The following is a 13,642-nucleotide window of genomic DNA, read 5'->3' on the forward strand; positions in this document are numbered from 1 at the left end:
GGCGGGGGAAATACTCCTTTTTCAGTTTTTCTGGCCCTTTACATCTCAACCAAAGCTTCATTAGAACTTCTGCAGGCAGGGCCAGAGTTGCCTTGAGTTGCCTAGAGTTCTGCTGTGATATTTTAAATGTTAATATTATTGAATTTTATTCGGCCAGGGCGGCTTATTTTATTTTACTGTATATATTTTAATTGTTATTGTTTTAATGGATTTTGTATTTTATTTGATGTGGTAAGCCGCCCTCGGCAAGGGGCGGCAAAGAAATGTTTTAATAAATATTTACTTTGTTTTCCTTCGCCTCCCCTTTGCAGCTCTTCTCATGAGGAGTCTCCTGGTTCTCATCCTCTGTATGGTCACGGAGAGTGCAAGTGGCCTGGTTGTGAAACCCTCTGTGAGGACTTGGGACAGTTTGTCAAGTAAGTGCCCCCCATCTGTTTAAGGTCTTTGAAAGTTGCTACATTCTCTCACTCTACCTGTCCTCCCTTGCTTCCTGCTTCCTTGTAGACCAGAGACCTCACATTTTTACAAAATGGAAGGCCATGGAATGGTTTCCTCTGACCCTGGAGGCTTTTCTTCCTACAAATCAGTAATTAGCGAGGTTTGATGCTTGACTGTTTACAAACGTTGCCAGTCTACACCCCTCCACTTCGAGTCCCATCTGGCATTGTTGCACTTGGAAACATTGACTACAATGCTTGTGCCTCCATTCCCCTTTTGTGAAATGGAGCAGGGTTCTTCTCTTCTTCTTCTGGAAGATACAGCCCAAGTCCCTGCTGCCCGGAAGATCTCAAAAGCAGCTAGTCTCTGGCAGGTATATAGAAAGTAGAAGGGTAAGAGGGCTGCAGGCAAGACAGTGCCAAAGAAGAGCCTGACTGGAACCTACAGAAATGACAAGGCTTTCAGGGGAGAGAGGAGACAGACCAGTAAAGTTTATAGCTCATCCACATTAGGAAAAAAGAGAAGGTGGGGGTAGAACTAGAAAGAAACAGATGGCAGCACGGCAGCCTGCTGACACCGCTTGTGGGCTCTGTCACTGACTGATTAACTCCGCTGTCTAAGAGCCCTCTGCTAGCGTCAGGGTCAAACAAATTGTTTTCACGCTTCGTCAGAGGTTTACTTAATTAGTTCATTTGCAATTAGATCTCTTTGTAGCCAAGATTTTTAGCAAAGACATCAGATGAAACTGACGGGTTTTCTTTTCCTGCCTGTTCGGTATTTCTCCCCCCCACCCCACACACACACTTCTGTGCTTTTTAACTACACATGCTTCCCACACCCTTTCCCATGCACATACCCCCTTTTTCATCCCCCCCCACACTTGCCCACCTCCCACCCCACTGCCTTTGAACAGAATGTTGTATGGGGTTGGAAAGAACATTTGGAAGGGCTGGAGATGTTAGAAAGCACAGTGTGTGTGTCTAATCAGGTATATTTGTAGTTTAATTCTGTGAATTAAGCATTTCCACAAACTCTGCCATCACCCATCAGCTGTTTACTACTGAACAACCACGGTCACTGGTCAACAGGTGCCAGCTGCAACACACTTGAGGCAGATGTGCAGGACACTTGCATGCACCTTCAAAGCTTGTCCTAACCTGCATGGATAGGAGAAGGCTGAAAGAGAGAGAATCGCTACTGTTCTCTGGTCCAACAGGAGCCTCCCAATGTTAGACAGCCACATCCTGGTCCCCCGCCCCCCAGGATTTCTTGGCATTGCTTAAAATAGTAAGAAAGCATAGCATGGAATGTTGTTTAGTTATTAGACCAAAGCTTTTGGAATGAACTGAGTTTTTTTCCCTGCATTGCCTCTGATTCATTGGCTGACATTAAGAAAGCTTGCATTCATCGCTCAAAGGTGGAAGCTTTGAAATGGAAATTGCTTTGGCTTTGTGAAACTTAGGATAGCAAAAGGCTATGATGCTTCAGTTGTGGACCCGTTCATGTTGGCAGTAGGAGCAACAGCACCAGGGCATAAACCAAAGGGGGAGGATGGTTTATTCAGGAGAATGAAGACTCTACAATGGAGAAGCTGCTGCTGGAGCACTTGAAGGGGAATGCAATTTAGATCCATCTCTCCAGGCTGAAGGAAAAAAAGGAAAATTAGAACATAGAAACATGGAGTGCTTTTTCTGACTAGTTTATAAGCATGTGGTTCAGGATCTTAATTCAGCCCATTAATTGCCTTGTCCCATCAAATTATACATATTATAGAACTTCTTATTTGCTATGTATGTGTAGTGTCAGTGTGGAGCAATAGATAGAGTGTTAGAATTGGATCTTGGCTAAATCCCTGTTACCAATTATGCTCACTGGATTATGGATTGTGGGCAAGTCACTGTCTTTTAGCCTAGCCTCCTCAGAGGAATAGCAGGATAATAATGTGATAAAAGTGGCAGATGGAAAACAGACTGTGACTTCCTCCATTGACCAGGGAACACGAGGGCCAGTGGATGGCTTCATCCTTCTCTCCCGCTTTCCAGGAATAACATCAAAGGGAAGACTAGCCTGACCCCATCAGAGGAAGTCCAGCCTCAGGTGTATTCTTTGCTTCCTCCTAGTAAAAAGGAAAATTCAGCTCCAGCTGCATTACAGCCCTGGGACTGTAGAAGCAAGGGGGGAAACACTTTGACCACATCCATTGGCCCAAGGAACAAGAATCACCAAATACAGTACAATGCAAGTACACCCGCAAGTGAAGTTCAGCCTGGCCCATGCTGAATAGAAATGCTTGTTTTCAGTTTACCGCCTTGTTCTGGCCTTGAGTAACTGATCTCCTCTGCTTTGATTCTCCACTTCCCTTTCTTTATATCCCTCATATGACTTTTTAGTTTGCAAACTGATTACAGGACTTTCCTTGAGCCATTTTGGCCTCTAATAATTGTCTGAAAAGTGGGGAAAGCCTAGGAAATAAATATAACAGGCAAAGAAGCAAAATGAATGGGCAAAAAGTATCAAAAGAATTCTGATTGTTCAAACCCTATTTATGTTGACTCTTCAAGGAGAAAAATCATGTCTTTTGTTTTTAGACACCTCAATACAGAACATGCACTTGATGACCGGAGCACGGCTCAGTGTCGAGTTCAAATGCAAGTGGTACAGCAGCTGGAAATACAGGTGAGTGTAAATACATGCAGCGAACACTCTTTAGTGCAAAGCAAAATCCTTGAAAAGCGGCACAGTCAAGGAGCTGTATTTCTTGCATCCTTAGGAACCAACAGGATGCATCTAATGACTAGTTAAGAATGTCCTCCACATGTTTTCTTTCCTGTGGCCACCTTTGTTTCAGCCACTCGGAGCTGTCCTCTGCCACATGTGTTTCCGCAGTTGGATGGAGAAATAGAAGTGTGACATGGATCTAGCTTGAACCAATTGCCACAGTCATGGCAATATATTTCATTGCTGCAAGGATGGCAGTTGGCACAACTTTTATCTCCATATCACCCAGTTCACATTTCATTTCGCCACCTGTCAGTGGGTATGTGCCTGATGGTGGGTTAGAGAACATCTCACACAGAGGGGAATTACTCTTAATGAACAGTGGTTCAAGGCTTCCATTATCTGTTTGTTCCATTGTAGAAAGATTTTTCACCATTTGCATGCTTGCCAAGTCAAAGGGAGGCCTGTAGTTTTCAAAAGGCTGCCAATAGTAAGCAAAAAACACAGTGGACTAGTTGTCTGATATTGAGGGGTCCATAGCATAGCGAGATTGTGGCCTAATAAGCAGAGGCAGGTTCTGATATGCTAATAAGAGCCTATTTTCACCCCTCCGTTGTAGAGAAATCCTAAATATGAATCATTCAAAAATAAATCCCCTGATGTGTGATGGAAATTGCAAGCACTGTGAACATCAGTTCAGAGGGGTGTAAACAACTCCTCTTTCATAACCCAGGACTTTTATTCCATGGCTGAAGAACTGAATGTGTCGCTGGAATGTCACTAAATGATTTTAGGACCTTCTGGGACTCAAATGATACTTGCAGGAAGTATGGAGCTGCTGCTGAAAACAGGAGCAGCAAATTTCCTTTGCTCCCTCCTGGGAAGTCCACTAGTACAAAATCCATGATGTGACCATCCTTCTGCCTTTTAGTTTTATTAAGCTCTGCACATGAAGAGTGATTGCCTGTGTAAGAGAGCTTCCTGTATCCTTCCAGGTTCTTCCTGAGATTTTAGAACCTGGGAATTCAGCATGCTGGCATCTCATGGCATGTTTTCTGTATGGGAGGAGGGGATGTGCTGCTGCTCATCAGAGAAGCAGCCACAAACCTTCTGTGAACAGCTAGTCTGGGGTTCTGAGAAGTTGTAAACAACTGCCAGGAGAATGCAGCATTGGTCTGGTGAAAAAGAGCATTGCAAAGAGTGGTAAAAGAAGATTTTGCTTTTATTCTTAGAGGAGAACTCGGGGTGCCTATACAGTGTGTAGAACCAGGTAAAGCAGCATGAAGGCTCTGATACATAATTATTGCACAGGGTTGGAAATAAACAGGGAATTTTCCATTCCTTACTCACCGGCTCTTTTTCAGACACTGCCAGCACTGGTGCTTGCTTGATGGATTCTGAAGGGATTGAGTAGGGAATTTGTTTTATCCATGTTGCTAGTTTGCATCTGTGTGAAGCAGTGCAGGGATGAAAGGCGCAGCATTCTCTGGAACATGACTCTCTGCAGCAGCAGGATTAGTGGCAGAGGAAGGAGAGCGCCAACGAGCCGGCCAGCTATAACACACAGTGCAGGCAGCCCCTGTTGGAAGCTAAACTAAGTCAGTGGTTGCAGATAGGGTGTCTAGCAGACATGCCAGGAAAAAAATTAAATTAGAAAGGAGTACAGCACTCAAAGAGTAGAGCTAAGATTGTTGCACACCCTGAAGTCAAGCCGTGTGATTCTATCTGGTTCCCAAACACTCACTAAAGCAAAAGGTTGAAAGCAATTACTAGAGCTTAAAAGAGGAATGTGGGGGACAGAATCCTTTAGGAGAGCAGAAAGCTCCATGCGTGAAAAGGAGAACCTGCCACCAGAGCTCCCAATTATAAAGTTTTCACTGCAGAGCTCCTGCTGTGTCGGCAGCAAGAGTGTTTGCATCATGAGAGTGGATCTGTCAGCTCTAATGAGAGCCACGACAGTGCCAGAGCGTCCTTGCGTCAGAGCCTCTCAGCTTTTCAGCAAACTCCTCTCTGGCTGCTGCCTTTAACTCCTGCATCGCTTTCTCCCTCCTTTTGTTGTGGGCAGGAATTCCAGACCCAGTGAGAAAGCAGAGAAATACCCTCTGTTTGGGTGTGTCCTACATTCTGCATAGGGGCCCATCAGGTCAGGGAGGAACTGACGCAAGATTTAAGGGGAGCACTCAGAAAGGGGAGGTGACACAAAAGGAGATGGTGTCAGATCCCATTGCTCCTGCAGCACTCAAACTCTCTCCCTGTGCCACAGCGAATATTTCACCCTTCTCTGCACAGTGAGAAATAAACACACACTCCCGGAGCATGCAATTAAAGCAATGTTGCACATCTGGAGAGATGGATGGGTAGGTGAGTGGCTGGGTTGAGCAGGCATGGTGAGATAGATGACTGAAGGGAAGAGAGAAGAGACTAGAAACATGGACAAATGTCAAGATGAGGCAACCAGTAAGTGCAAATGAAGGCATGGGGTGGTACTTGACATGAGAGAGTGCTGAAAGATGGTAGAAGTGATCCAGCTACTCAGCTTGCCAGAGGTGTGTCCTGATGCCTGTGATATGTAGATAGGCTCATGTAGGAGTCCTGAAGCATGTAAAAAAGAAAGATCAAGTGGAAGTTAATAGATGAAAGATGTGTTTGCATGTTGAATTCTGTATGTAGTATGTGGTCCTGTGTGTCAGTAAGTAGCCTTTTCTGTTTTTGTACACACAAAGGCCGTTCCTTTACTGCAAGCTCACGAGCACTGCTACGTGGCTGCATAACTGAAGCAGCAGAGCAGAAAATACCATTGCACATCCTGATCTTGATATCCAATCAAAAAAGGCAGCTCTTCGGGGGCTTGGAAATGTGATACCTTCGTCAGATTCATGGCTCTCAACAGTATTCAGTATTACTGGAGAATTAGGGAAGGTGGCAGTTTTTCTCTTCCAGGAGTGCTGTAGGAGGGCAGCACAGCTAGAGCTAAAGGGAAAAGCCTTGTGTTGTCATATTGCTGCATATAGGATGTATTAGTCAAGCAAAGAGGATGACATCTGCAAGTTGAGGCTGGATGGACCAAGCAAAGTATGTGGGCTAAGTGCCATGACTACTGAAGAGAACTGGCTTTTTCCAAACGAATGACTTCCTGTGTGGTTTTCTCCACAGCTAGCTAAAGAGAGTGAACGTCTCCAGGCAATGATGGCCCACCTCCATATGAGACCTTCAGAGCCAAAGCCCTTCAGTCAGCCTGTAAGCAATGCTCTGACTATTCTTCACTTACATGCTTTAACATCTTTCTGTTACAACAGAGGTTGCCAGCTTCTCAAGCCCTGGGCCCATGTTATTGTTGAAGAGTTACTCAAAACTGAGCCAACTGTAGTTGTGACAACACTGCTAAGTTCAAGGTGGAGAAGTCTATCACCCAGGAGTACATACGAGTCTCCAGGCTTGAAGTAGAAATAATGGTGGTGGTGGCAATGATGATGAAAGAAAGCAAAGATATTCCTGTCTTTACTGAAGCCTTACTGGCTGCTTTGCTTTTCCACATTGGCAGAATCCTCCTTCTGTATTACAGTCCAGATGTGCTGCTTGCATATTCACAGATTGGTCCCTGCAGATGAAATCCATATAAAGGCCTAGATAAAATCATAATGTCAGCCAGATACTGCTTAGAAGCCACCAGTTAGCTACCACTGCTTTACAATGACAGGGACATGATTCAAACTGCATTGGCTTGGTGAGCACATCAGGGCAGGAATCTGTCCCCTTGTACTCTGTAAAGCGCCATACATGCTGATGGCGGTATAATTTTTATATACACTCTATTTATATGCAGGTCCCTGTCTAAGCCTCCTTCCAAGCATACAGAGTGACTTACTCTCACAGCATCAAGGTAGACTGATGCAGCCAAAGCTGCTGTAGCCAGAATGAATAGTGGAGAAAATGGATTGGGATTGGGCTGGTAGTTGTACTCAAGCCATGGTTTTGTTTGCATTGATCATCTTGGAAAAAAACAGCTGTGTAGACAGACTCAACCTCATGAGGGACAAATAAAAAAGGGAAAACACGGTCCATTTGGGATCTGAAACAACTGGAAGTGCATATGCAATCTGAAATAAAAATTGATTTAAAAATACCCTTCTTCTATCCTAGTGTGTGCTCCTGGCTGCTTCCTCACCCATTGTCCACTTTACTATCTTATCAGCCATTCCGAGACATTTGAGACACACATCTATCAGGAAAGCCAGCTGTTGACATGTTGTATCTCTGCTTCATTGAGGTCTTAGTTCACATTGGTCTGTGACTCTTCTGAAAGAACTTATATCATTAACCAAAATATTTAAGTTTTTGCTTTTTGTTTTGTTTCCCCCCCCCCCATGATGTCTGAAACTCAACTGCTTTGTATTTTGAGGAAGGGAGTGAGCAAATTTATGCCCATTTCTGGCCCGGCAGAATTTATTTACTTAAGATGTGTATACTGCACCTTTGAACCATTGAGGGTGTGTTACAACATTACAGAAGTCCACAAATACTATCTGCCAATGTGATTTTTAAAAAAAAGAGCTATCCAGTTTTATTTCATGGACATTTCATTGTATAAACTGATAGCCACCATTTTATTTTTTTAATCTCTTATTCACTGCACTGTGTGTGTGTGAATGTCTTACCATGTGTATTTCTAGTTTAATTCTGTGAATTAAGTATTTCAGCAAATCCTGCCATCACCCACCAGCTTTTACAATTGAACAGTCATGGTTACTGGTCAACAGGTGCCAATGGCAATACACTTGAGGCAGATGGGCAGCGGACTTGCATGCACTTTCAAAGCCTATCCTAACCTATGCGGATATGAGATGGCTGCAAGAGAGAATCACTACTGTATGTAACTGGTCCAAAAGGAGCCTCCTAGCATTAGACAGCCACATCCTGGTCCCCCACTCCCCAGGATTTCTTGGCATTGCTTAAAATAGTAAGAAATGTTGGATGCTGTTTAGGATGCTGATAATGTACAGATGCACACATGCATGCTTGCATGCATACCCCTCTCTGGGTTTTCTACCCTTATATTTCTAATTTTTCCATTAATAAAAGGAAATACTTGCAACCTTAATTCTAGAAAGAGATAGAACTATATGTGTATGCTGTTGTCTCAGAAAAATCCTTTTATTTGCCAGCATGGTACCAATGAGCTACTAGGAGTTGTGATTTATATCACCCTTCCCATCCTGGTGGCCTCCCAGCCTCCAGATCTAATGGCCAGCTGGCTGAGGATATCCCAGATGTGACCTTATCTGCAGATGACTAACTTGACTGCTGTGATTCATGTTCTGATAACCTCACATTTGGACTACTGTGATGCACTGTATATGAGGCTGCCTTTGATGGCAGTCCAGAAACTACAGCTGGTCAAAATATGGCAGCAAGATTTTTTAACCAGGAGCAGCTGTTTGAACATATCAGTTTGGTCTTGTTGCTGACTCCTAATTTGTTTCTGAACCCAATTCAAAGCATGGGACTTAAACTATAAAGATCTTCAGGGTTTGGGACCTCCACCTGATGGAATGCCTCCACACAGACATGGCTATCGGTGCTGGAAAGTCATCTAGGAGGCTATCCCTTGAATGTCCCCTCATTCCAAAGTTTGGAGGGTGGCCAGGAGAGAGAGGGTCTTCGCACATGTTGGTGGTTTTAACCTCTTTTTTATTTTTGGTTTTTTTTTCTGCATTTCATCAGTTTGTCTTTATATTGCATTTTTATCAGGTTGGCAAGAATTTTGAATTTGTTTTTAACTTGGGAGAGTGACTAATATTTTATATTGTGTTGCACAGCCAATGTAGTTCCTTCCCACTTCAGGTAGCTGACTGATGTAGGTGACAAAGTTTCAGTATTCATGTTTAGATGCGAGTTGGATCACCTTTGCAAAGAAAAGTTTTCCTTGGGAACAGCAAATGAACGTATGCCTCAATCTGCAGCAGCTGACTTAATGGTGCCCCAGTGATGAGTGTCTACCTTTCTCCTGTCTGATTATCCTTATTTGTTAAAGAAGCCATGATCACCTGTCTGCTTTGTCCAAACACAATTTACATGTATCACTCTGTCTCCTGGATTGATTCTAACGAAGGGTTTTTTTCTCATCCTCACTGAGCAGCTAAACCTGGTCTCCAGTGCCACCCTTTCCAAGAGCACTTCTGATACCTTCCCTGATGGATTACCTCATCCCCCCACCTCTGCAACTGCACCCATTACTCCATTGCGGCAGGGTCCTTCAGTCATCAGCTCATCCACTTTACACAGTGTAGGGCCCATTCGCAGGAGGAACTCAGAAAAGTTCTGCACGCCAATCTCCTCAGGTGAGAAATGCTGGGAAAGCCACAACTGTATCAGAATGCTTTGTTGTCTTCGTCTGTTTGGAGAATCCTTTGCCTTTCTTCATAATGTTCTTTCTTCCCCCTAGAACTTGCACAGAATCATGAGTTTTACAAAAATGCAGATGTCCGCCCCCCCTTCACATATGCCTCACTTATCCGGCAGGTGAGGAACTCTTTGTTTTGTGGGAATGTACAAGAGCATCAGCCAGACCCAAAACTGGCGGCAGTCAGGATCCAGATGCTATTACAAGAGTTGCTGTAAGGTCTTGTAACCTGATTTTAACCAGGACCAAGTTTCTTCTCCCAGTAGTCAACTAAGGAAGACGATCTCTGATCACATACAGCAGGGGTCCTCAAACTTTTTCTAAAGGGGGCCAGTTGACAGGTGCCAGCGGTGGGTGCGGGCCGCCAAGGCAGTGCCAGCAGGGGGGTGTGGGCTGGTGAGGGGGCAGGGCGCACGCGCACATGTGCAAGGCAGGGATGGGGGGGGCGGGGCGAGGCACCGGCTTGCTCGAGAGGAGATCGAGTCCAAAACGACCCCCTTGCGAGCAAGCCGCCGCTGGGTGCATGCACAATGAGGCACCGACTTGCTTGCGAGGAGATCATTTTCTCCAAGCTAGTCCAAAGCAACCACCTCCTCGCGAGCAAGCCGCACACCCGGCAAGTGCAAAACCTGTGGGGTGGGCTGGTTAAATGGGCATGGCAGGCTGAATCCGGCCCACGGGCCTTAGTTTGAGGACCCATGACATACAGCATGTCTTCTTTTGTTAAACTAGCTGCAGTGCATCTAGTCTAAGACAGTAGAGCCCCTAAATTCTAAGTGTAATTTTCAAGCAAGTGTGAACTCCTTGCACCTCCCCTTCTGATTAAGCACTGCCTGTTCAATCCATTATAGATAACAACCCTGACTTTTGCTACTTTGGTCTGTAGCCTTGGGATAAGCAATTACCTTGCTACATCTCTGAGCTCTCCTGTATCTTTAATGGAGGCTTTATTCTGGCTAGTTGACATATACGCACATGTTACTCTCAATGCCTTACTTGCTTCTCAATTATGATATGAACTGCCTTTATAGAAAATGTTTTGTTTTGAGGGTAGCATGATACAAAATGAAACCTGTAGTAGTGTTTGTTTTGTAGTAGCTCTTTCATGTACACCAGTCCTTACTTGATGTTGCACTCATCAAATGAGAAATATTGATGTGTTAATTTGTCTTAAGTTCAGTTCTATGAAATGGGTGGTGAAAAAGCTGCTGAACATACATAAGTATTTTGATAAATAATAGCTCCAAATTACTCACCTAGGACCAAGGATTGGAGGAAGAGATGGGGATGCAAATAACTTTTTCTTCTTTTTAAATGCAGGCTATCCTTGAGACACCTGACAGGCAGCTAACATTGAATGAAATCTACAATTGGTTCACACGAATGTTTGCCTACTTCAGGAGAAACACAGCTACCTGGAAGGTAAAGCTCAGCCTAGGATTTTGGAGCTACAAACCTAATTTACAATATCACAGTCCCTAAAGTGGAGCTCTAAGTATTAAACTTGGAGGATATGCATCACATTTGATGCCAAAACTGTTCTTGTTGCAAGAGAATCTCCAGTGATAGAGTGAGATTGGTTACTTAACAAGCATATGTGTCCATATCTTGAGTTGTTCTTCGATGGCATCCTGATGGGGACACAATAGTAGCCTTAGGTGATACCAGCCTGCAGATCCAGGTTGAGTTCTGAGCTGTAGCCTTATACAGAATTTATGGTAAAGTTCCTAGGTACTATGATTTAGGCTATGCCATCTCCTGTAAGACAGTGCATGTGGACCTGAGGATGGATGCAGATGGTAGAGTGAAATAGGTGATGTTTGGGTAGCTAGCATATCCTAATTTTCCTACTCCTGCTGCAACATATTAAAAAAAGGAAATTTCTCATTTCCTGAGCAGTAGGATGTATGAGTTCCCTAAACCTCTGGAACTTTTCGCAGGTAAGACAAGCAGTTTCCTTCTTCACACATTACCCAGTAAATGTGTGAGCCATGTTCATATCTTTTCTTTTGGGTGCTTCCAGTTATATGTAATATTTATTACATTTATATCCTGCCTTTTCCCCTTTCAGGGAGATCCTTAAGGATCTCAAGGTGGCTTCTCCTCTCCATCTTTATCTTTACATCAAAACCTTTTGTGGTAGTTTGGGAAGAAAATCTATGACTGGCCCAAAGTCACCCAGTGAGCTCCATGGTTGAGTGTGGACTAGAACCCAGATCTCCTGAGTCAGTCCCACTCTCTTAACCATTATACCACACTGCCTATCACAGTTGGTGCAAAGTAGCTTTGGGACTACTGGGGAAAGGAGTTGGGGTTGATGGAGGTCAGCTTCCCAAGTACAGGGAATATGAGTAGAAAAAATTCAGCTACTATCCCTCTGTCTCTATAGTTTTATTCCTTGACTCTGCGGCTGTCATCTTTCCTAGTGAGAAAGCTCCAGATCCTCAGCAAAATTGACAAATTGAGAATTTAGCTTAAAATGTGTCAAATTGCATAGATGGTGAAACAAGACAGAGAACTGCATTCCCTCTCTCAGCAGGAACTCTTTGAGTCCTCTGAGGTGGGGGCAGTGATGTGTGGGTGGGTGACAACAGCATGTGACCAATCTGTTCCGTTATCAAACTGTAGAAATAGGTCTGTAGCTCTATGCACGTGGGCTGGCTACAGGAAAAGCAGAAGGGGAGTTAGATGCTAGAAATAGAAAATAAGGTTAATGATAACCTGGGGCTGGTCTCACTCTATGTGGCAAATAGAAGATGCCTCAGCCCAACTAGCAACTATTCAGATTGGTTTTCCAGAGCATTGGGATTTCTTCCCAAGATTTAGATGGTCTCCTGATAGAAAAGAATGTGTGTGCGAGCTACTAGGACGTAGCTTTCAACCTTGGGAATGGAGGCTAGGAAGAAGAAGCTTAATCTTTCGAACAGAAAACCATCTTGCACAGGGCTCACACCACCCTACCTCAGTCCCCTGTCCTGCTCAGGCTTCTCAGAAAGAGCTAGCTAAATCCCCAGTAGTCAGTATCTCTGTTCTTTCATCTGTAAATAAAAGCAACATGCCTGCTTCCTCTGTTCATGCATTGGCATATGACTTAATAACACAATAAGCCTCTGATCACAATGCAGGCTTTGTGTGTTGCTACAATCGTCGTCGTCATCATCATCTGTATGTGTCTCTGCTTTTTACCTTTTTTACCTTATTGATAATTCTCTTGATAGTTCTCTGCCCCATGAGCTAACAAAACAAAATCTCTAAGTGCTTTTGTGGGGAATGGATGTAGCCCAGTTGTAGAACACCTGCTTGCATGCAGAAGGTATCAGTTCCTGGCATCTCCAGGTAGGACATTGAAAGACAATACCATGTGAGATGGACCAATGGCACAAGTCGATATAGCAGCTACACATGTTCTGTGTTCCTAAACAAAGCTATGTGCACCTCTCACACTGTGTGCAAGAGAGAAAAATGTCAGCATGTGGACCAGGCTCCAGGGAACTCACTGGACACACTGAAGGCCCCTTTGCAGGTTACTTTTTTCTAATGAATCACCCTTTTTGCAAAGAAGTGCACACTTCAGATGGAAGGGCTATGGGGTATGTGTACTTCATGGAAAGTAGTCCCTGTTTGTCCTTTTTAATTTAAAACTCAGACTGTTGCTATCTACCATGTCTGAATCTGTCTGCTTATTCCTTCATGCTGTCATATGTTTCATGAGTTCTGGAGAGCTGAAGAGACCATTCCTTTTTGGGATGCAAAAGTGGGGGAAAGTGGGAAAGAGGAGGACTATCACCAGAGTATGGGGTGTGTGCTATGTTCCTGCAGCTGGGCATCTCTGTCTTTCAGCCAGAGGTCCGATAAGATTCCGTCCTCCAGACATGACATAATTCTGCCACTGTCCCATTCAGACTTTGATACAATCACTCCCTTAGACGGGAAGCCGAAGTCATTGTATAGCCGTCAAACTCTGATAACAGTCAAGCAGAGCTTACTGCCCATTAGGGAAATGCAAATCTGAGACAAGTGAGGGTTACTTATTGAGAGTGAAAAAAAGGTCATGGCACATGTGAACTGAAGTGGATCATTTCTCAG

The 13,642-nt window shown here is 44.1% G+C and overlaps 1 protein-coding gene across 3 annotated transcripts in view; it reads left to right on the forward strand.

Moving 5' to 3' along the window:
• Window positions 1-13,642, forward strand: part of FOXP4 (forkhead box P4) — a 173,562-nt gene that overhangs the window by 126,173 nt on the left and 33,747 nt on the right. For all 3 annotated transcript variants that reach the window (XM_044444980.1, XM_044444970.1, XM_044444990.1), the window contains exons 8-13: window positions 312-416; window positions 3,027-3,114; window positions 6,310-6,393; window positions 9,293-9,494; window positions 9,599-9,675; window positions 10,877-10,978. In XM_044444980.1, the coding sequence (XP_044300915.1) occupies window positions 312-416; window positions 3,027-3,114; window positions 6,310-6,393; window positions 9,293-9,494; window positions 9,599-9,675; window positions 10,877-10,978 (658 nt within the window). The remainder of the gene's footprint in view (window positions 1-311; window positions 417-3,026; window positions 3,115-6,309; window positions 6,394-9,292; window positions 9,495-9,598; window positions 9,676-10,876; window positions 10,979-13,642) is intronic.

Source organism: Varanus komodoensis, unplaced genomic scaffold (assembly GCF_004798865.1).
Source record: "Varanus komodoensis strain SLA01 unplaced genomic scaffold, ASM479886v1 scaffold1, whole genome shotgun sequence".
NCBI lineage: Eukaryota > Metazoa > Chordata > Lepidosauria > Squamata > Varanidae > Varanus > Varanus komodoensis.